The following is a 26037-nucleotide window of genomic DNA, read 5'->3' on the forward strand; positions in this document are numbered from 1 at the left end:
GGTGCACAGATCATAGCAGCCCGAGACATCCTCAGCTGGGTGGGAGGGAACCACAGCATCGCAGGACAACATGCCACCAGCTAAGCACGAGCAGAGGGGCTTTCTCTGTGCTGCCCGGGCTGGGCCATCCACTGTTGTCTACAGTGTGGCTCCCAGTGCCAGCCAGTGGAAGAACAGAAGACCTCAAGAGACTCGTGGAACTGGGAGCTCTTTCCCCTATGGAAAGGCCTCACCTGCAGTCATAGGCCAGTCCAGCCAAGGGGGTCCTGATAGTTTACAAATGCTGCAGGAAGTGTCTGGTTTGCTCTGGCAGGGCAGGTAGGAGACAGGAAGGTGAGCACAGGGCATACCTACACATGACATATTTTGCCAGGTTGGAAAGAAATAAGTGAGAGAAAATTTTTTTCTGACTCTGCAAGCCTTTACCACTTTAAATATTTATTCATCAAAATATGATGAGAAAACTGAGATCCACATAGAGTCACCATATTCCACAAACCAAAAATCAGGACGAACAGCCAAGAGCTGGGATGGAGTACTTGAAATCAGGACTGTACTGGAAAATCTAGGTCACACGGTCACTAATTATACAGAACACATATGTTCAGGTCCCCAAACTAACCCAGTGCTTTTAGGATTTGCAAATGATATAAGGAAACTTTGATCGTATCCATTTCTACTTTCTTCCACATTCTGGTTAAAAGCAAAACTTTCCTGCATCCTCAAAATTTCTAGAAAATTAAGTCCTACAGACTAAGAAGTGTTCTGGTGGATATTCTGAGGGGGCCTCATCAGCAAACATGGCCCATCACCCCCCAGGAATGGCCCCCAGCCCCACATGGCCCAGCCCCCTTGCTAACAGACCCCCAGGCTGCGGGGCAGAAGCTTGTAAGGATGGACCTAATTTGCTGTGATGAATTGTGTGCACGCACCAGTGATCAAAACTGCAGCTGAGACCGATTACACTTTATGATTGCAACATTTCTTGGGAAACACGTAGGTGTACATCCTTGCCAGTCCAGAGAGGGGGTCCAACCTGGCACCCAGCAAAGGGTGATCCCATCATTCAGAAAGGCAGGGCTCCATGGGCTGCCCACTCTTTGGAAGTTGGTCCCACTGATGAGGCTGAAGAATGCCGTGGTCTGGCCCCAAATGCCTTGTCTGCCCTCTCATACATACCCAGCTTCCAACCAAACAGTGAGCACATTGTCACTGCCCAGACACCTGCCCCACAGTGACCAAAGGTCCACCCTGTGCCCTCCCTTCCATCACCAGGCAGAAGCCACTGCTTTTCATGATGTAAATCAAGAATTAACTGTATCCCTAGTCTGTTCCATCCCACTCATCTCACCAGAGGAGTGTGTGTGTTTGTGTGTGTGTGGGTATACGCACAGTTTTAAAGTAAGGAGAGGGATAGGTAACAGTGAAGTGTGAAATTAAGAGCACATGAAGAAGGCATCCTAAAAGCTGTGTGGTTCTTGACACTTAGCTCACACTTGATACTGGAGGGTGATGATGGTGAAAGAATGTGTAGCTGGATGGATAGGGAGATGGATGGTAGACGATGGATGGATGGATAAATGATGGATGGGTGGGTAGATGGGTATGGGGGAATGGACGGTAGATGGATGATGGACAGATGGATGGATGGGTGGATGGAGGAATGGGTGGGTGGAAGATGGATAGTGGATGAATTGGTGAGTAGGTGGATGGGTGGACAGATAGGTTGGTAGGTGGAGGAGAGGAGTGGATGACAGATTGATGGGTAGATGAATGAATAGATGGATGGATGGATAGATGAAATGGTGGGCAGGTGATGAACAGATGTATGGATGGATGGAAAGGTGGGTGGATAGATAGGTGGAAGGAGCGGTGGACAGATTGGTGAGTGGATCGGTGCGTGGAGAGATGGGTAGGTGGATGAATGGGTAGGTGATAGATAGATAGATGGATTGATGGACAAGTGGATGGGTGGCTGGAGGATGGATGAATGGATGGATGCATAGATGGATGGATGGGTGGATGGACTGGTGAGTGGATGGATGAGTAGATGGATTGGTGGGTGGATGGATAAATGTGTAGATGAATGGATGAATGGTGGGAAGAAGAGGAGTGCATGAATATAAGTGGGTAGGACAGTAAATGGGTCAATGAGAAGACAATGGGCTTTGGAGTTCAAATCTTGCCTTGGCTAATTACTGTCTTTCTGACCCTAAGCAAGTCACTCGCTTCTCTAAGTACTCCTTCACTCACCTGAAAAGTAAGACTAATAATATCTACCTCATTGCCTTGTTAGAAGCTTCAAGTTAGATAACATAAGTAAAAGGTTTTGCAACATGTAAAATGCTATATAGACACTTAATAGGGTCATAACTAATACTAACCACAGGGCTTTGTCATCTCTGTCAACTAAAAATCATGGATGGTCCCAAATTTTTTTTGTAGAGACGGGGTCTCATTATGTTGTCCAGGCTGGTCTCAAACTCTTGACCTCAAGCAATTCTCCTGCCTCAGCCTCGCAAAGCACTGGGATTACAAGTGTGAGCCACCATGCCTGGCCAATACCACATTTTTGATGCGGCAGCTTCTGAGGCAAAGATGAGGAAACAAAGATGGCACCACAGGTCAGGGCTGCAGCTGTCTAGACTACACCTCCAGGTGTGGCCTCAGCTGGGAAACCGGTCACTGGGCAGGAAGCAGAGAGTTTCACCTGCCTCCCCCACTCAAACACTCAATCCCTAATGAGGAGGACACATTCCCCACTCCCACCACAAGCCCCACTTCTCCCTGCCAGTATTCTACTTTAACACCCAGGTCCCAAGCCTGTATTCAAGTTTGCAAAATGGTGAGAATCAAGAGCATTTCTAGCAGCTCCTAGAAGGTTGCAGAGGCACCAATGAGATAATAATTGCAAACTGTGAAGTGTTTCAACAGGGGTTACAAACTCACAGTGCAAGTTGGTAACAAGCCAGGTAAGGAAGGCCAGGTATAGGCTGTGTTGAACCAGGAAGCACATCCCAGTATCCAAAGGGGGTCACACAGAAATGTCGGCCAGGGGCTGCCAGGCCTGATTTATAGAAAAATCAATAAATCCAGCCATTTAGTGTGGTGGTGAAGAGGACAGAATCCAGGGCTGGTGGTCTGGGTCCAGCACTGACCAGCTCTGAGGCCTTGGGAGGTTAGTTGACCTCTCTGTGCTTCATTTTGCTTGTCTTCATATTAGAGGCATTGTGAGGATCAAATGTTTCAATGCCTAAAAGTACTAAGAACAATGCCAGGCACTCAAAAAGCACTAGCTAAATATGACTCTTTATGATGATGGGAACTCTCTGTTTTAAAATACAACCAGCCAGGCGCGTGGCTCATGCCCGTAATCCCAGCACTTTGGGAGGCCAAGGCTGTAAAACTGCTTGAGGCCAGGAGTTCTAGGCCAGCCTAGGCAGCATAGTGAACCCTATCTTTACAAAAAATTAAAAAGTTAGCTGGGTGTAGTGGTGTGCACCTGTAGTCCCAGCTACTCAGGAGGCTGAGGTGGGAGGACTGCTTGAACCCAGGAGTTCAAGGCTGCAGTGAGCTATGATCACACCATTGCACTGCAGCCTGAGCAAGATTCTCTTTCTTAAAATAAATAAATAAATAATGAAAATAAAATATGCACAACCCTCTGAAAGTTCCACAATCTCCAGGCCATGGACTGTGAGTTTTCACCCTCTGTTCTATAAAAATGTTCGTTGTTTTAAAGACAGTGACTTTTCCTTGTGCGTCCCTTCTCCCCTATGTGAGGAGAGACTGGGTTAGATTGTTCTGGATGCTCCTGAAGGGAGGGCAGGGGCAAGCATGGTTCCTTATCCCACTGGAAATCCCCTCCCTGCCCTAGAATATTTCAGCATCTTGCTCCTCACCTTCCACCATGCTTCCCACCAACGCCGTATTTTATTTACCCTAGAACCCCAAAGAGCGCAAGATGCTCCAGTACTTTATGTATCACAACAAACAAAAAAATATGACCAATTAAACTACAGCACACAGATGAGGTATTGCAACTTGACATAAGAGAGGCTCTACGGAGGAAAGTTGTGTATCTTAAAATATAACCGTGAAACACGGCAACAGCTCCCATATACTGAGCTCCTATGATGTGTCAGAAACTGGGCTCTCTGCTCTTTATATATTATCTTTACTTCTCCCAGTTGTTCCCATTTGACTGATGAAGAAATTGAGGCTCAGAAAAGCAAAGCAACTCGCTAAGTCATCTAGCTGGTAAGAGGTGGCACAAAGATTTTAGCCCAAATGGCCCAGTCCTAGGATGACTACCTCCTTCTCTCCCACTGTTCCCTGCCACTCCCATCCCTGCTGTCCTCTGGGACACCTAAAGGAGACACCAAACTGAAACCATCACTTTCCCTTGCTCATATTGCAGCTACACAGTGAATCTTAATGCAGTCCCGGACAAGCCCCAGTCCGTCCATGATTGATTCTGTCTAAACTTCAGAAGCAGAACGAGTGGAGCCATGTTCATTATTGACACAGCGAAATTAATTTTCTGCCATCTCCTCCTCCCCATGCCCGGCCCCCAGCACCTCGCCTCTCCTGTGAGCATTGGCGCACGGCTGCTGACGGGTGCTCCTGAAATGCCAACTTGCATTTCTCATCATTAATTTCTTTGTAAATGTCATTAGTAATTGTTCCTGCTTGACCAAAGAGTACAATCCAGGTTCCGCCCAGAGCACCCTGGTCTCTCGTGGATGGGGGCTAAGACATTCCCATCCATGCCAGACCCCAGCCTCCTCATGCAGGCAGCCAGTCCCACTCCCAAAAAGTCAGGAACACAGGCTGCTATTTTAAGAAAGTTCTGACACAAATGGAGTTCAGCAACACAAAACATCCTGCCCTTGGTGTTAGGACAATGGTTGCATGTTCAGGCTGCCTGGGTTCAAATCTCATCTCTGCCCAACTATGCCTCAGTCTCCCCATCTGTGAAATGGGGATAACAGCAGCACTGGCTTCATAGGTTTGTCCTCAGAACGGGAACATCAAGGCAAAAGGATTCCCTTAGTGCCTGGTTGGTGGTGGTGCTACCACCGTCCTTCACCTCCTCCTTGCCTCTTACCACCAGGGTTGCAGGCTCAGCTCTGTCACTTACGAGCTGTGGGACATGACATCAAGTGAGTGGCTTAAACTCACTGTTGAGCCTGTTTCTCCCATCTGTGAAAGAGGGACAGTGATACACGCCAACTCTGCCAATTCCACCCCAGATGTTGCTTCCTCCATATGGCCTTCCTAGGGGACCAGGCACCGTGCTCAATGATCCACAAGCATGATGCTGTATCCCGACAGTAACCCTCCAAGAACGGCACTGGCGGCCCACTGTCCAGGTGATGACAGTGAGTCACCGTGAGGGAGGTCACATGCCCAAGGTCACATTGACAAAGCAACTCTGAGGCCCCTAAACCTCATCTCTGGTGAGTGGACGTTGACTGTGCTCCTTGTCCTCAGAAGGCCCAGGACACAGGCCTGAGCCCTTCGCTGCAAAGTAGTAAAAATGAGGCAGTGCTTCCTGAGTGCTGCTAAGGACCTCAAAGCAAGCCATTCTCGTGAGTACCTTCTTAGGACCTCACATGAGTGTGTCTCCTTGTCGTAAATGGGTAAACTGAGGCTCCCCATGTGGGCAGAGCTGCCAGGGCGGCAGAGCTGTGAGCCCAGGCAGTCTGACAGGAGTGTCTGTGTCTGTGTCTGGGGTCACCCCCTCAGGCCCCCAGGCCCCATGTCTTCCCATCTGAGAGGCTCCCTCTTTGTCTGAGTCAATGCGGGGCAGGGCTTTGCAGGGTGCAAACCTCTGTGGATGTGGAGCCAGTGAGGCGCCACTGCTCGCAGTGTTGTCACTGTTACTAAGAAACTGAAGGCATGTGGTCCCGGCTAAGACAGCGCCGGGGAGGGGCTCGGCTCGCCACATATACAATGGCCACCGGCCGGAGGCTCCTGGCAGCTCCCCCGTGCCCATCTGTCGAGATGGCATCGTGCCCTCTAAAGTTGGTTGGCCCCCCGCCCTAGGGCATGAATGACAGGCTCCAATGGGCAGACGGGCAGCCCGAGGCTGATTCCAAGTGCCATCTCTGCCTGGAGCTGGGCCTTGAGGGGAGGCTCCCCAGTCCCCACCTGGGCCTCCACACACTTCATTGCTCAGGCGAGCTGACCCTCAAGGCTCACGAGGGTATCTGAGCACAGCTGGGCACAGACTTCTGTTTCAACACTACCCCTCCAGTGCCCGCTCCTCTCTGCTCCTCTGTGGTGACCAGGGAGAAGCCATTGCTCACCCAGGGCTGTCCAGACCAGCAATAGTATCATGCCCCAGGAGCTGCATGCAGCCTCCACGTCACCCTCTGGAACGCCTGCCTCGCTGGGAGGGGAGGCCCACTCAGAGACCCCTGTGCCCAGAGACCTACCCTTGGCTTCTAAGGGCTTTGAGAGTCGTCTCTGACCCCACTGCCTCAGCCCGCAGGCTGCAAACACAGGCACTCGTCCACTGGCAGCTATGTGTACATGGGGAGCCTCAGTTTACCCATCTATGACAAGGACCTCATGCCTGAGGTCCTAAGAGGCTGCCCACATGAAGGCTTATGGTCAGGTTCCCAGTAAGTACTCAGGAAATGCTGTCTCATTTGTACTACTTTGGGGTGAGGGGCTCAGGCCTGTGCCTTGGGCCTTCTAAGGACAAGGAGTGTGTCCACCCCAGCCTTCTCCCAAGGCAGACCCCAAACTGCCACACATGGCCCCTCAGGAGACACAGCTGCCCCCAGTGGTGGCAGCAGTAATAATAATGTCAATGACAACAGTGATGATGATGATGCCACACCTTATTAGGTTGGGAACACCCTTGCCCCACTTGACAGTAAATAAACCAAGGCTTAGAGACACAGACTAACTGTGCTCATAACACAGTAACTTACAGTGAGCAAGGGCAAAGCTCAGGCTCCATGGTTCCCCTTAATGTCACGTGGGGGCCCAACTGTGGGGCTCTGTTGTGTGTAGCACTTATGTTGTATTTAGTACACAGTATGAGTGATATGATATGATGCAGCACTATACTATACTATATACTATACCATATTACTTCATATCATATTCCACAAACACATAAGAAATATTCTGTTTGTCCTTATTAGCTTACTTTCCCCTCCCTGCAACATGTGAGGGGCTTAGTCTATGCCTTTGTTTGTCTCCAGCACCTGTGCACAGCTGGCACAGATCAGGTGCTCAGTAAACACTGGCGGGCTAGATTGAGCATGTCCACACATGATTGATTGAATGAGTCAATGAACGCATTAACAGAAGGCCCACCACCTCCAGACCATAGGCAGAGCAATGACTACATGGACTGGGGCTCACCTACCTTTGACTCTGAGCCAGACCCAATGCTGGGAGCTTTTCAGTCATCACTGCCTTCAGCTCCCCCAGTACCCAACAAAGAAGGGATCTTCAATAACCCTGGTCTCCTGAAAGCAAGAAAAGGCCAGTGACTTGCTCACGGTCATGGAGCTGCTTGGTGGCAGGGCTGGCATCTGAGGCCAGACTGTGAGCTCCACAGCATGGGCACGGCATCGCCACAACATGCGGTCACATTCAATAGAATTCAGCCTGTGCTGGGCTCTGGTTTCCTGCCCTAGTGGGAAAGGCAGGAAGCACAAAGTGATCCTATTGGAAAAGGGCCACAATGACCCTCAGCGATCCTTATATCCTAAGTGCTACAAAGTGCTTTACACACGCAAACTCCATCTTCACAACAACCCAAGGCAGCAGGTCTTACCCCATTTAACAGATGTGGAAACTGAGCTCAGAGAAGAATAACATCTGCAATAGGAAATGATGGGCGGCAGGGCACAGTGGCTCACACCTGTAATCCCAGCACTTTGAGAGGCCGAGGCAAGTGGATCACTTGAGGTCAGGAGTTCGAGACCAGCCTTGCCAATATGGTGAAACCCTCGTCTCTACTAAAATACAAAATTAGCCAGGCCTGGTGGTGGGCACCTGTAATCCCAGCTACTCGGGAGGCTGAAACAGGAGAATCACTTGAACTCGGGAGGCGGAGATTGCAGTGAGCCGAGATCGTGTTACTACACACTCCAGCCTGGGTGACAGAGCGAGACTCTGTCTCAAAAAACTAAAAAAGAGAATAATGGCGATGGGGAGACCTCGAGGGGTCAGCAGCCAGCCAAACTTTCAGCCCTCCCCAGGCTCCTGGCCTCACAAGTGACTGACTCCAGCGTGAGCAACAGGTTCTCACTCTGGAACCACCACTGGGTGTCAGCCAGCAACTCCAGGCCACGCCCAGCCAGGCCCTGGTCTCCCAACAGAAGTCACGTTGACAAGGACTGGGCAATCTCTAAAGCAGGAGGGAGGAAGATGCCGCTACTCACAGAAAGCGCAGCCAAAGTCAAATGCTAAGTAATGCGCCTAGAGCACTTTTGATTTTTAATTATTATTAGTTATAATTATCTGGCTGGATCCAACAGCAGCAGTACAAGGAGACAAGGAAACGGGCTCTTTGGTTACCCATCTTATAAGGACCAGGGATTTTAAAAATGGGCTCCCGGAATCTGTGGGTTTCCCCCTCTTTCTTTTCCTCCTTTCCTGCTTGTGTTCTCTTTCTGACTTTGTAGGAGCTCAAAAAATACGTCAACACATATGGGGAGGGAGGGAGGGAGAGATGGATGGATGGATGGATGGATGGATGGATGGATGGATGGACGGATGGATGGCAGGCAAAGGGTGCCTTCACTCTCCAAAAACTCACATCAGAGTGGAGAGTTTGGTATAGACATAGTGACTTACAATAGATATTGGCAAAGGAATCAGGAGGGTTAAACCAAGGGCTGGAGAAACCAAAGGAAGGAGAATCAGAGAGGCTTCTCAGGGGAGGAGGCGCTGGAGCTGTGCTGATGCATTAAGAGAAAGAAAGGGTACTTCCTGCAGGCGGATGGGCAGGTGTACGTGCATCTAGGTAGCCCTGTCTCGATCTCACTGGGTAGGCAATGCAAGGCCAGCCCAGGAGAATGATGCCAGAAGGCAGTGGCCGTCTGTCCTGCTTGCCCCCATCTAGTACCTCTGCCCTTTTATTCTGTTCCGTGAATACCCCAAATCTGCTTGGGCCTCAGATACTTGGTACTGGCTCTTCCCTCTCCTGGAGGATCCCCTAACTCTTCCCCACACTGGCTCTGCAACTTCCAGGATTCGGCTGAAATGCCAGCCTTTCCTGACCTCCCAAAAGACACACACACACACACACACACACACACACACACACACAGAGATAGACACAAATGCACGCGCACACACACGCACATACACACACCACTCTCCATCACAGTACACCGTTTTATTGTCTTCAGAACTCACACTCTGAAATCTCCTAGTTCATATATTTACTGACTTATCATCAGCGTCTCCCAAAGCATGTCAGCTCCATGAAAATAGAAACCCTGTCTCCTTGTTCCCAGCTCTGTCTCAGGCCCCTGAGGTGGCGCCGGGAGTAGGTACTCAGTAAATGGAATCAGGGCAAGGGCCGAATCAAATGTTCTCAAGGGCTAGGAAGGAAGGGTCCCAAGGGAGCTGAGATCCCGCCCCTGTCTCAGAGAGCCCTCCCTCTGGCTGGGTACCAGGACCCAGCCTGGCAGAGCCCGGCTCACCCCATCGGAAGGGCTCCGGGTTGCTTGTTAGAATACCTAGCTCTGCTTTTAATCAATTGTAATCATTTAGCTGAGAGCAGCATGATTAGGCACACACAAGCAAACAGCGTGAGCTAATCCTTTAAATGCGCCGGCTCAACGCTGGGCTGGCCGCTTTGCCACCGCGGGCCCGGCTCACAGAATCGCTTCCTGCAGCCCCTGGCTTTGTCAATGAGGGAGTCAAAATTCCAGGGCGTGGCGCTGGTCCAACACCCCAAAACTGGCTTCATCAAGGACAGGTGCGTGTGTGCGTGCACACAAACACGCGCTGCGAACTCTGACGTGCCCTGGCAGGCAGTGCCCTGCAGCTCTGAGATCCCAGAAGTTCTGTGTCTAAAAAGGCATCTCTCTAGTTCAAGTTCTATTCCCCCATGATAGGACCAAGCAAGTCACAAAGGGGAGAAAGGTGGCAGCACCAGGAGCCTGAGGTCTTAGGAAGTCCCTGTCTCCATGATGACAACGAATCCTTCCTCTCCCCAAGCCCAGCCTAAGCCAAACCCATCCTGATGCTCATTTGCAAGCAACAGGGTTTGCACAGTCCTAGCCTCGAGCTGCAGCCTGGCAAATGCGGCCATGCACATCCCTGGCCCCGTGTGCACAGGCCCCATGGTGTTCCCACCTGGGCTCACCCAGGAGCAATTTTTTTGGCATCCCCTGTTACTGCTACTTGTGCTACCTGCTTGGCCCAACTACTAAAATAGTTTCTGGGTCCCCTGACAACGAAAGCTTTTTATAGTTCAGCACTGCAGGCCTCATTTAAATCTATTAGCTCATATAAATGGCAATTTATTTAAACTTTGGAGGCTTTCTGTTTGCCTTGGTGGCAAAGACAATTCAGCTTTATATGTGGCTCTGCCATTTGCAAATGACCCTGGGCAAACTACTTAACTTCTCAGAGCCTTAGTTTCTGTATCTGTAAAGGGGGATAAGAAAGAGTACCTTGTTTATAGGGCTGTGCTGACACAATCCATGCAAAATGCTTAGAACAGAGCTTGGCCCACAGCACAGACCTAGGGCCCAGGGGTGAAGGCTGTGAGAGTTGTCTCTTGTACAATTTCAGGGGAGCTTGTCCACTGTCTAAGTTCAGCCCTGTATGGCTGGTAAGCCGCACATGACCCTCATGCATGCATCCCCGCAGTGAGGATGAAGAACAGGAAGCAGCAAGGCTGTTAGGATGGGGAGATGGAGGCATCATCCGTGCCCAGTGTCTGTGGGCACAGAGGTGCCCATGGGGATGCAGAGACAGCTGGGCTGGTGGGCAGAGGCTGCCCCTCCCCTCAGGTTGGCTAACCGCTGGCATGGGGCCGATAGGGCCCCAGGCTTTCATCTGCTGAGGCCTGAGGCTGGGAATGCAAGGCCAATAGCTCTGACATTTGCAGGCTGTCCTGCACCCCCAGTCAAATCTATACACCACCCTTCACGGTGCCCGGACATGGCTCAGAAATAGAGGGTCCTGAGAAAAGAGCCCAGGCCAAAGGCGCTCAGAGAAGTAGAGGAAGGGGGACCCGAAGCCCCGGCCCTCTGACCCCCATTCCATGCCCTTTATGCCCCGTCTCACTGCCCTGGGCACCTGGCTCCTCCCCATGCCCCAGTGTGGGGTCTCCTGTGCCCACAGCCCTGAGGCTTGGTGGGATACTGCACAAGGAAGGACTTGGAGTCTCACTTTGTTCAAACTCAGGCCAGAAATCATGAACGCAGAGCAAACTCCAAGGGGAGGGAACCCCCAAAGCCATCTGATCCTCAAACTGCCCAGACATCAATGTCAGTAATAACAGGCAGCGTTTGCTATGTGCTCTGTGTGCCAGCCACTGTGCCTAGGGCCTTTTGCAGCTGAACTCTTAAGTAGGAACTACTCACACCCCTGCCTTAGAGATAAGGAAACTGAGGCTTACAGCTGTTGCATGACAGAGCAAGGTTTTAAATACGGAGCTGCCCTCACAAAGACCCGGCCACTCCCTGCTTCACTCTTGGCAGCATTTCAGACACCATGCATTGTTTGTGCACTTCTACCAACAGGGACCTCAGCACTTTCCATTTCTAGACAGTTTTCCCACATACTGCAAATGCACAGTGTCCATCCAGGTCATACACTCCTTCCCTGAACAGCACCCTGAACTTGCTGGTTTATATCGCATGGCTCTACCCCCGGCCACAGCTCACTGGAACAGGGTGGACAGCTGACCCAGGCTCACCTACCAGATTCCCCTTTCCAGGGATCTAGCACCTGTTGCCTGAGGGCTGGCTGCCACCACTGTCACTATCTCTGGGGTTTCCTGGGTGTTCCTTCTGGCTACCCATGTCACCAATCCTCACACTAAATCCTCTCTGTTGAGCTACCTAGGGTGTCTGTCTTAGCAGAATTGACAGGAGCTGTGGAACCTTGACCACCTTCCTCCTTGTGCAGAGGAGTCCAGAAAGTCAGGCTGTAGAGAGAACAATAAAAGCCAGAAAGAGGCAGAAGGCAGGGACCAGGCAGCCTTAGAGAAGACAGAGCGTTGCTGCCTTATTTAAGTGACACTTGGCTCTGGGAACAGGGCTGCCAAAAACCCAACACTGCTTCCTGATCTTGGCATCCAAAATCCATCCATGTCCCTACAGCTTAATTTCCCTTCTAACTTGAGCCAGGTCCAGAGAGTGATGCCTGAGCCATGACTATCGAAGACCAAAACCCCTGTTCTGAGTTGGTGCCCACTGCCAAAATTCTTGGGACCATCCGAAGCAGTGAGGACCCCTCCAGGACCCAGAGTTCTTAAAATGCTCGAAGACAACTGTCCCTGCACTTCTTCTGCAACCCATCCAAGTCTTCTCCTGGTTAAACAGACACAGGACAGACTCCTCGAGGTCAGACTGGATCCCCTACTGCCTGGGTTTTCAGGGTGTGGGGTGAGCGTGGGCAAGTGTATATGTGGGCGGGGGTACAGGTATATGGACCAACCTTAGTCTCCCCTATTTCTTTCTTTTTTTTTTCATGCTTTCGGTCATAGGATTTATTTTGTTTTGTGAGATTGAAAGCTTTAAGCTATAACAAAATGAGAGAAAACTTTGTTTTTTTTCATTGTTAGATCAGGCCAGTTAATGGTGAGTTTCTTGGTAATATCCTTTCTCCACCCTGTGGCTTCGATGTTATCACTTGGGCTACTTTCACTCTGTGACTGGTTGTTGTTACTACTGCTGTCTTCTGAGATAGATCTGCTGCTTACTGTTCCCGCTTTGCTCCAAAATCTCTTCATTTTATTCCATTTAAGACTAACAATAGCAATTGAAATGAGCAAAGGTAAAAAACATGTAGAAGCTGAGGAAAAGACCATTGTTTTTAGGAGCAGCACGTCGTTTTGGAAACAAGGGTACACTGTTTTCTACCATAAGCCAAAATCCGTCATCGACACTTCCTCCTGGTGATGATATCGCCGGCTCACAATCTGGAGGAGCGTAACCAGGATCACACTGACAATGGAAAAGTTCCTTGCAAGCCCCATTCTCTCTGCAATTTGTGTTATATCTTGTTATATTTATGTCACTAAGATATTTGCATCCTCAGAATCTACATACCCTGTGTTGACCACATGCAGTTATAGCTTCTGCATAGATCCCCCATTGTTTTGAACCATTTCTTGCATGTGCAGACAAACACACATGACCCCCAAGGTAACTATATTGTATATCAAAGTCTGTCACTGGTACTGGTTCTGAATGTGTCCAGTCCACAAAGAATATCATAAAAATGACAACGAGAACCACAGTTTCCAAATTTGTCATTTAGAAAATTCACTTTTTCTGTACACAGAACACTAGCAGACTTAGAAAATTTTCCAAATAACTGTGCACACTGTCTATCTCTATCTCTGCACACTCCTATAAAGCAATATCTAGTCATATTACTGCCGTATTCTATATCAGCAGCTTTCACATCAGGTACACAAAACTCAGATGTTCCATTCAAAAAAAAAAAAGTCTCCCCTATTTCCCTGTTTCTTCCCCCCAACTCTGACCTGCAGCCACTGACAACTACTGGTCTGTTTTCTATTGTGATATATTTTTGCCTTTTTCCAGAATGTCATGTCAATAAAACCACACAGCATGGAACCTTTTGAGTTTGGCTTTTGTCATGTGGCATTTGAGATTTATCCATTGGGCCAGGGACAGTGGCTCACACCTGTAATTCCAACACTCTGGGAAGCCAAGGCGGGAGGATTGCTTGAGCCCAGGAGTTTGAGACCAGCCTGGGCAATATCGTGAGACCCCATCTCTAAAAATAAAAGTTAAAGTTAAAAAATTAGCTGGGTGTGGTGGTGTGTACCTACAGTCCCAGCTACTCAGGAAGCTGAGGTGAAAGGACGACATGAGTCCTGGAGGTTGAGGCTGCAGTGAGCCATGATCACACTCCTGCACTCCAGCCTACGTGACAGGGCCAGACCCTGTCACTTAAAAAAAAACAAAAACAACAACAACAAAAAACAAGATTCATTCACATTGTTATATGTATCTGCAGTTGTCTTTTACTGCTGAGAATGTACACATGACCTGTATGAATGTAACATATGACCCCATCTGTTACCCATCCTCCAAATAAGGGACAACGAGGGGGCCTCCGGTTTGGAGCCATGACAAAGCTGCTATCATCATTCATGTAGAGGTATTGGTGTGAGTGTAAATTTTCCTTTTTCTTGGGTAAACACTAAGAGTGGGATTACTGGGTCTTATGGTAAATGAACGTTCATAAGAAACTGACAAATATTTTATCACATGGCCGTACCATCTCGCACTGCCACCGGTAATGTGTGAGAGTTCCGATCCCATCCTCACCAACTCTCAGCATTGTAAGTTTTTCGTTTATGTGGGTGGCATCAGGCTATGGTTTTCACTTGCCCTTCCCTAATGACTAATGATGTTCATTTTCTTTGGTGAGACATCTGCCAGAAGATTTTTACTCTTTTTTTGGTTGTTCCGTGTCCCCTCTCATTATGGAGTTTTGAGAGTTCTTTATATAGTCTGGATACAAGTGCTTTATTCGATATGTGATTTGCAAATATTTTTGCCCAATCTGTGACTTTTCATTCTCTTAACCACGTCTTTCAAAAGCAAACTTCTTATATTTTGATTCAGGGTGTAAATCAGGTAATATCTGTCCTCTGCTTGGTTTCCCATCACGATAGAGATAAAATCCAAAGTCCTTCACTGTCCTGAAAACCTTGCCATGATCAGGCCATTGCCTCTGCCCCAATTCACTATGCTTCAGCCGCACTCTGCCTTCTGTCATCCTAGCCCTGGCAGCCAATGGCCACAGGGCCTTTGCACTCACAGCTCTCTTCCACACAATCCTGCCTTCATGCCATCGGGCCTCAGCTTGCATGCCACCTCCTCAGGGAGGCCTTCCCCGACCACACTTACCAAGGAATGTCGGACTTCACTCCCCCAGCATGCTCTAGCCCATTATCTGGTTTTATTTTTTTCATGTCATTGGCTCTTACTGGAAAGTGCTCATCAATCTCCTAGAATGGGGACCTCATGGGTATTTCTTCATCTTTTCGCCACTGTTTTCTCAGGTGCTAGAAACAGGGCCTGGCACATCATGGGACCTCCACATACTTGCTTCAAACAAATGAATAGGAAAGCTAGTTCCCTCTCATGTTCCTAATCATTCTATTGTAAATTTGCAACAGTTTGTCCAAACTCCTTTAAATTAATCTCAGTCTTTTGGGCAGAGCCCTCCGAACTTGGAATCAAAGAGGACTCACACCTCCCTCATACTGGCAACCGTGCTCCTGTTAAAGCGTCCTAAGAAAACACTACGTTTGGAGGGAGACATGTCAATGTTGACAGAGACCAAGCCTGTCGTGATTTAATTCTACCTCCTATACTTCTATTCCTGCAGCAGCACTTCCTGGTCCTACAGTGAGCTCAATCCTAAGCCTAGAATCTTCTCAAGCCCTCTCAGCCCATAGTCCCTTGTGCCTGCAAATACCAGGTTCCCGGAATTTCCGTGCATGACCTCAAACTAAACATGGCCACAAGAAACCAGCAAGGGTAGAACTCTAGCTGGCCTTGCCTCCCACTGCCCCACCCAAACCCCCAGCTCGTTCCAAGAAACAGCACACTTGCCTGTTCCACCCAACCAGGGCTTTCCAGCTCCAGCTTCTGTGTAGGGACAACGAACACTCCAACGCCTGAAAAACCCTCCTCTCAAAAACCAGAAAATTGCTATTCAAGTTACTTAACGAGAGCTATTATTTGCATAGATTTGGCGTTGCCACAACACTTCCATATTTAAACGGTCTACAATTAAAATCATTAATTGCAGAAAATAGTGACTCGTTAAGGCTGTAATTTAGCGGTTTCTCAGTATTTGAGGATCTGACTTAAAGGTTAATGGGATGACCCAGGAAACCACCAGCTGACATGAACCATTCTCAGGTGAAGTGTGGCCCACAGCTCGAGATAGGTGGGATCGAAGCGAGCTCCAGATTGAAAGCAGCAGCTTCCCACCACCTCTGCGCTTATGAGCTAGGCGCCCAGCCTGGTGACACTGACGAAGCTCAAAGACGTCAGGACGGGAAACCTTCTCTGGGAATAATCTTAAGGCCAACAGAGAAGAGACCTCTTGGCATTTGGGACAATACAGGGGAGCCAGGCAGGAGCTGAGCAAGTCCGAAGTGTAAATAAATCGTAGTTTATATGCACCAATGGGTTTAAAAGAGGCCTGACCTGTTGGACCATAGAAAGCTTCCTCTCTCAGGGGACCCAGGCCTATTTTGATAGCTGAGCCATGCAGGTAAGGCAGGTAGGATAAGGCGGCTGCATGGACTGCACTTGGGAGAGGGTGCACATCCAGCACACGAGCAGGGAGGCTTCCTGGATGGCACCAACACCCCACACATCCTAAGCACAGCGACATCGGCTCAGTTAGTGGATCAATGGGGAGACAGCAGTGGCATGGTCACGTTCACTAGCTCAGTGGTGGCCTTTTGGAAGTGGAACCCCCTCTCTGGGCCGGGTCTGTATAATTGGTTTCATAACTCTGTCCCACACTGTGACAATGGGATAAAGGCCTCATGTACAATACACATATTTATGAGCACCCTAAGCATGAAAAGAAACAGGCTTTCCGCCACACCAGCTGGATGCTCCTCGGGGCCAGCCCTGAGCTCAGCCTGCCCAGCCCTGGCATGGGGCCAGCCTATGGAAACAGGACTTGACCATCGAATGGTGAATCCCGCCGGCCCCCACATCCTCCAAGGGCCTGTTTGCATGTCCTCCAGGCAACAGCCACCAACAGCTGTGCAGACAGGCAGGCCCAGGCCTGGCAGTGTGGGTGGGCCGCAGCACAGTAAGAAGGGGGCCCCCTACAACAGGCCACAGCTGTGCCCCTCTAACCCCAGAGACGGGGGCACCACTGTGGTCATTCAAGTGACTCTGCACAGGGTGAGTGGCCCCAGCCTTGTAACCTGGGTGGCTTGGAGACTGCTGCATGCAGGTGCGGCAGTGGCATGGGGATGAGGGAGGGAGCTGCTGGGTGTGGGGGGTCTGTCCTGGGGGGCCAAACTGGTGTGTGTGAGTCCTTAGGGCTCCCTTCTCCTTCCAGGCAGAGGGTAGAATTCCCTGCCTCACCCACTCGGAGGTTGGGCATGCCCGCGGGGGTCACTCTAGTCCATACAATGTGAGAGAAGGTGGCAGGCATCATTTCTGAGGGGAAACTTGAAGAGCTGGTGCAGAGGTCACCATCTCCCTCTTCTCCCTGCCTCAGTGACTACGGAAACGGGGACGCACATGGACCCTCGTGGGTCCAGGTCACTGAGTCCCTTCCCCATCACCTGCTTGGCTATGTCATGGGCAACAAATAAACCTTTTGTTGAGGACAGAGAGACCAAGAGGACGTTTGTTATTGCAGCCTAACCTACCTGTATCCTTCCCGACGGGCCCATTCTTGGTACGTGACATTTCAGCATGTCCGTCTGCGTGTACGTGTGATCTATCTGTGGACGTGAGTGTGGTCCTTCTTTTGGGGGTGCAGTGTTGTGCTGCATGTGTGTGGTATTCCTCAGTGTGCGTGCTGTGTAAGTGACATCTCTGGGCATAGGCACTGTGATAGGAACTGTGTGTATGCACCTTCCCTCTGCGTGTGTGATGCTACAGTCCAGGTACAGTGAATGTGAGATTTTTCTCTGTGTGTGTGCTGTATTTCTGGTGGGCATGTGATCTCTCCAGTGTTACAAGAATTTTTTGCAAAATCCAGGGGGAGAGAAAGCGGTTTCACTTGGGCACAGATCTTGCTCCTTGGAAAAATCAGTAACAGGTGAGAAGGGGCCCCATGGGATTCCAAGGGAGGCAGCTGGGAATGCCTGGGAAGACCGTCGCAGCAGCTTCCTTTCCCAAGGTCCTCTCAGCTACCACAGGCTGGGGATGAGGATGCAAGGAAGTTGGCTGAGGCCCCTGTCCCTTGCCTGAGGGCCACATTGGTCTCAGGACCTCTGGTGACTGCCTCCAATTTGGGGCAACTGGGCACCACGACTTACTTTTCTGGCTTTTCTGGGCAAAGCTGGAGGCTCCAAAGCCCCAGAGCTAATTTCTGTCCCCACACAGCCCCAGGACCCAGCCACAAAGACATCATGAGCTACTAGCCACAGAACCAAACTCAGTCAAATATCATTTTACAATAGACGCAGGGAAATGGAATCCCCAGGAGCAGACAGGACTTGCCACGGAACACCTCAAACGTAAGCTTCTGACTCCTGCTCTGGGTTAGCTGGTGGCAGTTGGTTCTTTTGAGAACGCTGGGCCGGCAGAGGCCAGGGGGCTGACACTCCATGCCTGCCAGCCAGGAGGTCAGTCCCTGATTGCAGACCTGCCAGCATAAGACGCCACCATCTTGCCTTAACCCTGAGACCCTCGGTGCTGACAGGGGAACCGAGGACCATCAGGCGGCGTGGTACAGCAGATGTGGGCACCCACCTGCAGCTCAGTCTGGAAGAAGAACTTCTGAGGGCACTGCGAGCAGTCGTAGATCTTGTCCTCCTGCCCGTGCACGGCAAAGATGTGCTGCTGCAACTTGTTGGCCTGGACAAAGACTAGACACAGACACGGCCGTCAGGGCCAAGCTCAGGACACCAGCCCAGCCTCTTGAGGCAGCTGCCCCCGACAACACTCGCAGGCAGGGATCACTGTGGTGTAGGCACAGTCAGCCAAATAGTGGGCTACTGGGAGCATTCTTAGCACCTACTAGAGGAGGCTCGAGTTAGATAAGCTGAGCTCTGGTACTTAGTGGCTGTGCAACCTTGGGTAAGTCACTTAACCTCTCTGGGTTCCATTTCCTCACTCAAAAAATGAAGATTATAGTATGTCCCTGGCTGGTGGCTGGGAGGATCAAATGGGTTAATACTGATAAAGTGCTTAAAAGATGGCCTGCCACAGACAAATGAATGCTGTCCTCCTCATCCCCGTCATCAACAGCCAGACACCTACAGGGGCGAGCTCCTTGAACCTCCCCCAGGCCTGTAGGACAGGTGCTATTATCCCCATTTTATACAAGAGAAAACTGAAGTGCCAGGAATGTTAAATGGCTTGTCCAAGGTCCCACCACTAGCGAGTGGCAGAGCCTAGACTTGAATTAAATAAGCTCAGCACAGGGTCTTGTACAAGAAGTTGCTCAACCAACACAAATTCCTATTTTTGTTGTTGTCAGCATCCTTGGGCCCCCACACAGAGGCCCCCGTGTCCTGGGTCGGCAGACGGGCAGCTGGGGCCCCTCAGTGCCAGCCTCAGAGTGTGACAGTGACAGATGGGTGGGGGCTCCTGAGATGAGGGGGAAGAAGGCATCAGGGTGCTCAGGGACTCTTGGGAGCCCCAGGGGTGTGTGTTTGGGGGATTTGCCCCAGACTGGATACCCCTGGGCCTGGCATGGAGCAGGTCTAGCCCCGGCTTCCCGGTGGCAGGAGTCCCGAGGTGGCCCCGGCCCTGGGCGCACACAGGAGGCGGCCCAGAGCAGCTGTGTGTCTGGGAGGTGAGCACTTCAGAGATACCCTCCCGCCAGGCGTCCTCCCCAGGGTGGGCTTCCTGCCGTGGCAGACAGCAGATGTCGGGGGAGGCAGGGAAGGCCAGGCTCTCCCACGCACACCGGCTGCCATCTGGGCAGCAGGAGGGGGCCGGCAGAGCCCCTGAGACTTGCCTCGGGCTGGGACAGCCATTTGCCTGGGCTGGCAGCCAGTTCGGGGGCTGGGGACTTGGCCAGCAGAGCTGCCCTTGACCCCTGCATCCTGGAGCACGGATGGGAGCTAGGTAGGCCAGGGAAGAGGGGAACCAGGAGTATGTGAAGCTGGGAGCCCCAGCAGAGCTGAATAGAGCTCAAGGCTCAGGGAGACAAACACAGGGCCTGGGAGGGGAAAACTGCAGCACAGGGTTGAGGCTGGGTTGGACAAAGGGCTTCTAGCCACTGTGTGCAGAGGGCGAGGAGAGGGTGCCAACCAGCCTGTTGATGAGGAGAGGCCAGAGAGCACTGAAGGAAGGCTTGTGTCAGCTCTGAACTGAGGGACGTGGGGCAAAGGGCCTGTTAATCCCTCAGGGTATCCCCCATGGAGTCCTGGACTATAATAGGTCTGCCAAGGAAAGAGGAAGAGCACACGCTGGGATCCCGAAACAACAGGGCAGGGCTCCTGCGTCCATTTCTCTCCCCCGAGGGGCACACGCTGGGTACCTTACCTGTGAAACACACAGGGCATTTGAAGGTGCCGCCCATGCCCTCGAAGCTGTGCTCAATGAGGTGACAGAGGAGCTTGGCCGGGGAGTCGAACATCTGGTTGCACAGCTTACACTCGTGGTTGATGCCTTCCTCTGAAAGGAAAACCCGTGACCAGTCAGTGACCAGGATGCCATGTCCCCCAGACAGGTGCCCACAAGGCCTCCCATAGACCCCAGGGCTAATCCCCCTCCAATCCCCAGCACCAGGCTTGGTGAGGGGACCGCAGACACCAAGACTCATCCTGGCTCCACATGGCCTCACCCCTAGAGGCTTACAGACCCCAGAGGACCGGCTCCAAATATCTGGCCCTTGGAGGTGCCATTTGCTGTGATTTCTCCTGCTGATCAAGCAGCCAGGTGTGCAGGCCATGGTCAACAGCGTTAGTCCCAAGACTGGGTCACTGTGCAGAGGCACCCAACTTGAGGCACCAGATGGAGAAGGTGGTCCAACCAGGATTTTTAAAATTCCAATCAAATATTTATTGAGCATGTACTACGTGCCAGGAACTTTGCTCTAAGGATTCTTTAGGCAACTAAACAAATCATGTCTCTGCCCCCATTCTGGTGGTGGGGTAGACAGATGATAAACAAAATCATCAGCACATAATGCAGTGTCAGGAAGTGATGTGAATACGTGGTGAGAGCACTCTAGGAGAGGGGTGGGGGCAGGGCCCTGAGGTGGGTCCACGCCGTGCTGGGCGGGCTTAAAGCCCAGCATGGGAACAGAGTGCCTGAGCTCGGAGGGCCAGGAGTGAGGTCAGAGAGGCCACAGGGATGCAAAAGAAGGGTCTTGTCAGCCCCTGGAGCACTTTGGAATTTTACTTCGAAAGTGACGGGCAGCACAGAAGATATTGCACCAAACGCTCTTTTTATCTGCTTTTCTTTTAAACAAATGGTCTATGCAGTGGATGATGGACAATGGGCAAACTTGCCATCCTGCTTCAGATCAGAACACAGCTCCTCCATCACCCCACCTGGGAGCCGCTGAGACCCCAAACCTTCACCCAAAGGCGCCAGAGGACACACAGCGCCTGAGCACCAGCCTTGCCAGCGTCGAGGAGGCTCAGAGCCCTGGTGTCCTCGCCCACAATCGAGCAGCACCAGGTTCAAATCCTGGCTCCTCAGCCCCACACAGCATGCTGTGGGCACTAGCTCATGTGCAGTAAGATGGGGACAACCTGTCCTCCCTGCCTCACGGGCTGCAAGAGGACAGAGGGGCCCAGGGGTCAGTGGTGGGGATGGGGAATCCCCTGGTTTGAGCCTCACATCACCTGGGGTTGGAATCCGGCCCTGCCCCTTACTGGGTGATCTTAGACAAGTCACACGACCTCTCTGTACCTCAGTTTCCTCTGTCTGAAACACTCCATCACAGCTTTTCTCTTATAGTTGCTATGAGAATTAAATGAGCTAATACATGCACAGGGGTCTGGAACAGACCCTGGCACACGGCAAGTGCTCAATAAATGTTTACTGCCTGGCATGTCAGTGTTGGTGAGAGTATTATCTGGGACAACCAAGGACACGGGTTCCCCTTTGGGCTCCCCCAGGGAACCAGCCTCACTGAAGGCGCCAGGTGCTCTGATTTGCCCTTAAAGGCAAGAATTAGGTAGCAGAGGGGTTCTGCCGGTGGCAAGACATGAACACAGATGGGCTGAGGCTTCTGGCGAGTCCCTGGGTCCCCAGGCCCTGGCAGGGGCTGGCAGAGGCAGCAGGCATTCCCCCCGGCCCAGCCATCCCCCGCACCCCCGGGCACCCCACTGCAGAGGCACACACACACACGTGCACACACAGGTGGGCCTGCCCCACATAGCCCACTGGCTGGAATCTACCGGGTGTTTGTCATGCCCCTGGAGCCCTGGCAATTAGGCCACATACACCCGACAGAGACTCAAACAGATCTTCCATTTATACTAGCGGAACAGGAATTCATTGACAAGTTTTGGGACACAGGGCAGGCACAGCACGCTTGCCCTGCAGGCCCCTTGCTCGTCCTCCGCCTCCCTTGGGGAGACTTTCATCATAATTAGAGATGGCCTCCAGTGTGGGGGGGCTGCCTCGAAAGACCCTCCAATGCATCCCCTGCCCCCTGCACAAACAACCTTGCCCAGTGCCTGGCACAGGGTGTAGGATCAAGGAATGAAAGAGACTCCATCCTTAAATGTGACCTTATTAGAATGAGGACACCCTTTGGACATTAAGGAGGGAGGGGGTATGTGAAGTTGACAACTGTGCAGAGTTTTCTGTAAGAATAGTTGATAACATATTTCAATCTCAGAAATAAGCCATCTTGCTCGGAAAACTGCACTTCTGGGAAGAAGAAATGGGTTCAGAGAATTAGACCATTTACTCAAGTAACACAGCCAGATGGGGGTGGTGCAGAAGAGGATACAAAACCATTCCTATATGCATGTACCCCCGCCACCGTACACCACCTCCAGGCAGCCTTCCTTGACCTGCACCCCGCCACCGTACACCACCTCCAGGCAGCCTTCCCTGACTTGTACCCCGCCACCGTACACCACCTCCAGGCAACCTGCCCTGACTATTCCAGTTCATGAGCACACACACACACACACACACACACACGCACACACGACTACCGCCTCACTGGGCACAATGACCCTTGATTCATGTAACCATGTGAGTTTTTCTGACCCTGGCAATTAGGCAATGGGCATGGATGATGTTTTCTCCTCCTATGGCTTGAAAAGCATCAGGCCCCTCCTGGGCTCACCTGAGGGAGGGGCTTGGACATACTCACAGAGGAGAGACACCCCCAGGCTGGGCCCTCTCTCCCTGCCCAGCTGGGGGCTCTGGGGGCTGAGATGGCAAAGAGGATTTACTGCTCTCTGCCGAGCGGGGGTCTTTAGCCACTTGGCTGTGAATGGCCGTGTGCCCATCTGATACACAAACACCGAGAGGACAAAGAAGCCTCCTGCAACTTATAAATCAGAGAAATCATGTCTGACAGTCACTTTCCGTTCTCCGAGTGCCGAGCAATTCATCAGCCGGTCCCCCCTGATTCATAACCGCAGCTACACCCAGCGCCCACGTTCATAAATATGTGCACAGTCAGGCAGCCCTGGAGCTGCAAGCCGTGCGGGGCCCGAACGGCTACCATTTAAGCAGATCACAGCCCCAAACCAGTGTCAAAGTAAGGTTCCAGGCTAATTAGATCAAGAGCCCAACAGACCACTGTGTGTCTCGGGACCCTTTCCTCTCTCTCCCCCAAGTGTTTTAAGAGAGTCAAACCTGGGGAAAGAGGGGAGGAGAAATAAAACAAGCAAAAAGTGAAAGTGAAGGGAGGGGGTGGAATAAAGCCTGAGGGGTTCCCGCAGAGCTGGGACTCGCTCCCACTCAAGGCAAGACCTTTTGATTTGCAAATCTTTCTGAAGACGAGGCCTTCTCCCCACTGGAGGGGTTCGAGGTACTCCCTTGGGTGTCCATTACGTGTACCTCTGCCTATGAAACCATCCAGGAAAACAGGGGGAGGGCCGGGGAGGCGGAGAGGGCGGGGAGGGGCTGCCCTAGTTAGTGTGACAAACACTCCTTTGCGTGCTGGTGACCCAATGTGAGCCAGCCCATGGATATTGATAGAATTTGCTAGCACCATCACTCTCACCCCGCAGGCGCTGACAACCTCTCGTTCCATCCCAAGATGCAGGGTCCGCCGATAGCGGCACCCTCCGAGAATCACTTTCCTGAATTATATAAGATCGCATGGTGCTCGGCCGACACCTTGGAGCAGAATGACAAAGCTGTCTGGGAGCCCGCAGGCCCCTCCGCCCCGGCGTGGGGACTGGAGGATTTTGTGAGTTAAGACGCACGATCGCTTCCCTTCCTTTTCGGTGCCTTTTTTTTTTTTTTTTTTTTTTTTTTAAATAGCACATGACAGGCATCCATAAGAGAGACCCACACAACTCAAGTGAATTATGCAGCCCCGCTCATTTGTAAAGTGAAATGCAGATTTCACCTGCTGAAATTCAGATCTTGCCTCCTGTTCCCTCTAAGTCGAGGCTGGCACAAGGAAATCTATTGATTTATTATGATTTAAAAAAAAATAAAAATAAATAAAAACCCAAACTGCCAAACAAACAACCCGCCAAGCACGAAAATCCCAAAGTCCCTGTCTCTCCTTTCTCCCTCCTCTGCTCAGGAATAATAAGCGTTAATTTTACACTTCATTTCTCAAAAAAATAATAGGATGTGCTTTTGCTTAAAACCAAGTCAGCCTGCTGGAACCTTTCAGGCTGAAACTGTGTCAGCCCAAAAGAGGAGCAGAGGGCTTTGTGGAAGAGCATCGTGCCGAGATGATAGCTCCCTGTAATGTCCCTGGTACCGACTTTTGTCTCCAAAAGCATTTGATCCCTGGCAGACACATACTTATTTCCATACGGGTCTTGGGGGAAGCCGGGAGGAGAGAGAACTGATTATCAGAATCCTGAAGGTGAAGCTCAGGTAGGCCCCACTGATGTCAAAGGCAGGCCTGGGCACACATTCGGAGGCCATAATTTGCTGCCTGGGAGGGAGAAGCGGCGGCTGCAGCAGGGTGTGGACGGAGCATTGTTCTCGGGCTCTGGCGCACTGAGCGTGACCTGCTCCAGCCACAACGGATGGTCCCTGCCTACCCCCTCTCTTAGCAGGAACCCCCCTCGGGAAAGCTGACCCCAGAGTGGCATCATTAATGCACACACCTGTCTAGGAGAGGACCAATGACTTCCGCCTGGTGTTGACAAGGGCATGACTAGCCACCTACATCCAGGAAGTGGCAACGAAGGACACAAAAGCTAGAGCCGGAAACACTTGGGTTTGAGCCCCAGTTCCACCACTCACCTGCTGTGTAGACTGGAGTAAGTTACTTTGCCTCTCTGAGCTTCTGCTTCTGCCACTAGCAAACAGGAAGAGTCATTACAGGGCAGCCAAGCAGGCTTCTTCGGCCACAGGACATCTGCCCTTGCTGAGACCCCCAGACCATCCCACACTCCTTCCCTCACTTCACTCAGGGGTCTGCCTAAAGGACACCTCCTCAGAGAGGCCTTACTAGAGACCCCCAGCGAACACAGCACACGCCCCCATCCTTTCCAGCACCCGGCCCACCTTTAATTCCTGGACAGCGCTTACTACCACCTGGTATATTACAGGGTTCATTGTTTAACTAATTCATTCTCATTCCCTCCCTCCCTTCCTCCCTCCGGCACACAGACAGAGTAACATAAACTCCACGAGGGCTGCTTTGCCCACTGCTGTGTCACCAGTGCCTAGAACAGGATCTGGCACCCAGGAGATGCTTGATGAGCAGGAAATGGGAGATTTATGTCAAGCACTTAGCACAGAGTTTGGGGGAGGGTGGGAGTGCTGGTAAATGCCATCACTATGCACCCATGGTCACCCCTAATCTCACAGGACTCGGCTTGTAAAACCACAACTCCAGTAACACTTTCTGGATCCCCACAGAACAACAGCCTGCTCCAAGACTGCGGGCATGGAGAGGCTCCCTCAGCTGACAGAAGAGGAAGGGACACTTAGAGAGGCAGGGCCCCTAACAGGAATGTGGCAGGGCAGGGCGGGGCAGCAGCAGCCCTGCTGT

The 26037-nt window shown here is 51.4% G+C and overlaps 1 protein-coding gene across 11 annotated transcripts in view; it reads right to left on the reverse strand.

Moving 5' to 3' along the window:
• Positions 1–26037, reverse strand: part of ZNF423 (zinc finger protein 423) — a 364117-nt gene that overhangs the window by 14065 nt on the left and 324015 nt on the right. For all 11 annotated transcript variants that reach the window (XR_013411580.1, XR_013411581.1, XR_013411582.1 and 8 more), the window contains 2 exons: positions 20412–20543; positions 18669–18784 (listed from right to left, as the gene is read on the reverse strand). Coding sequence is in view for 6 of the 11 variants with exons in the window: in XM_077985612.1 (XP_077841738.1) it covers positions 18669–18784; positions 20412–20543 (248 nt within the window). In the remaining 5 variants the exon portion in view is untranslated. The remainder of the gene's footprint in view (positions 1–18668; positions 18785–20411; positions 20544–26037) is intronic.

This window comes from Macaca mulatta, chromosome 20, assembly GCF_049350105.2.
Source record: "Macaca mulatta isolate MMU2019108-1 chromosome 20, T2T-MMU8v2.0, whole genome shotgun sequence".
Lineage (NCBI taxonomy): Eukaryota > Metazoa > Chordata > Mammalia > Primates > Cercopithecidae > Macaca > Macaca mulatta.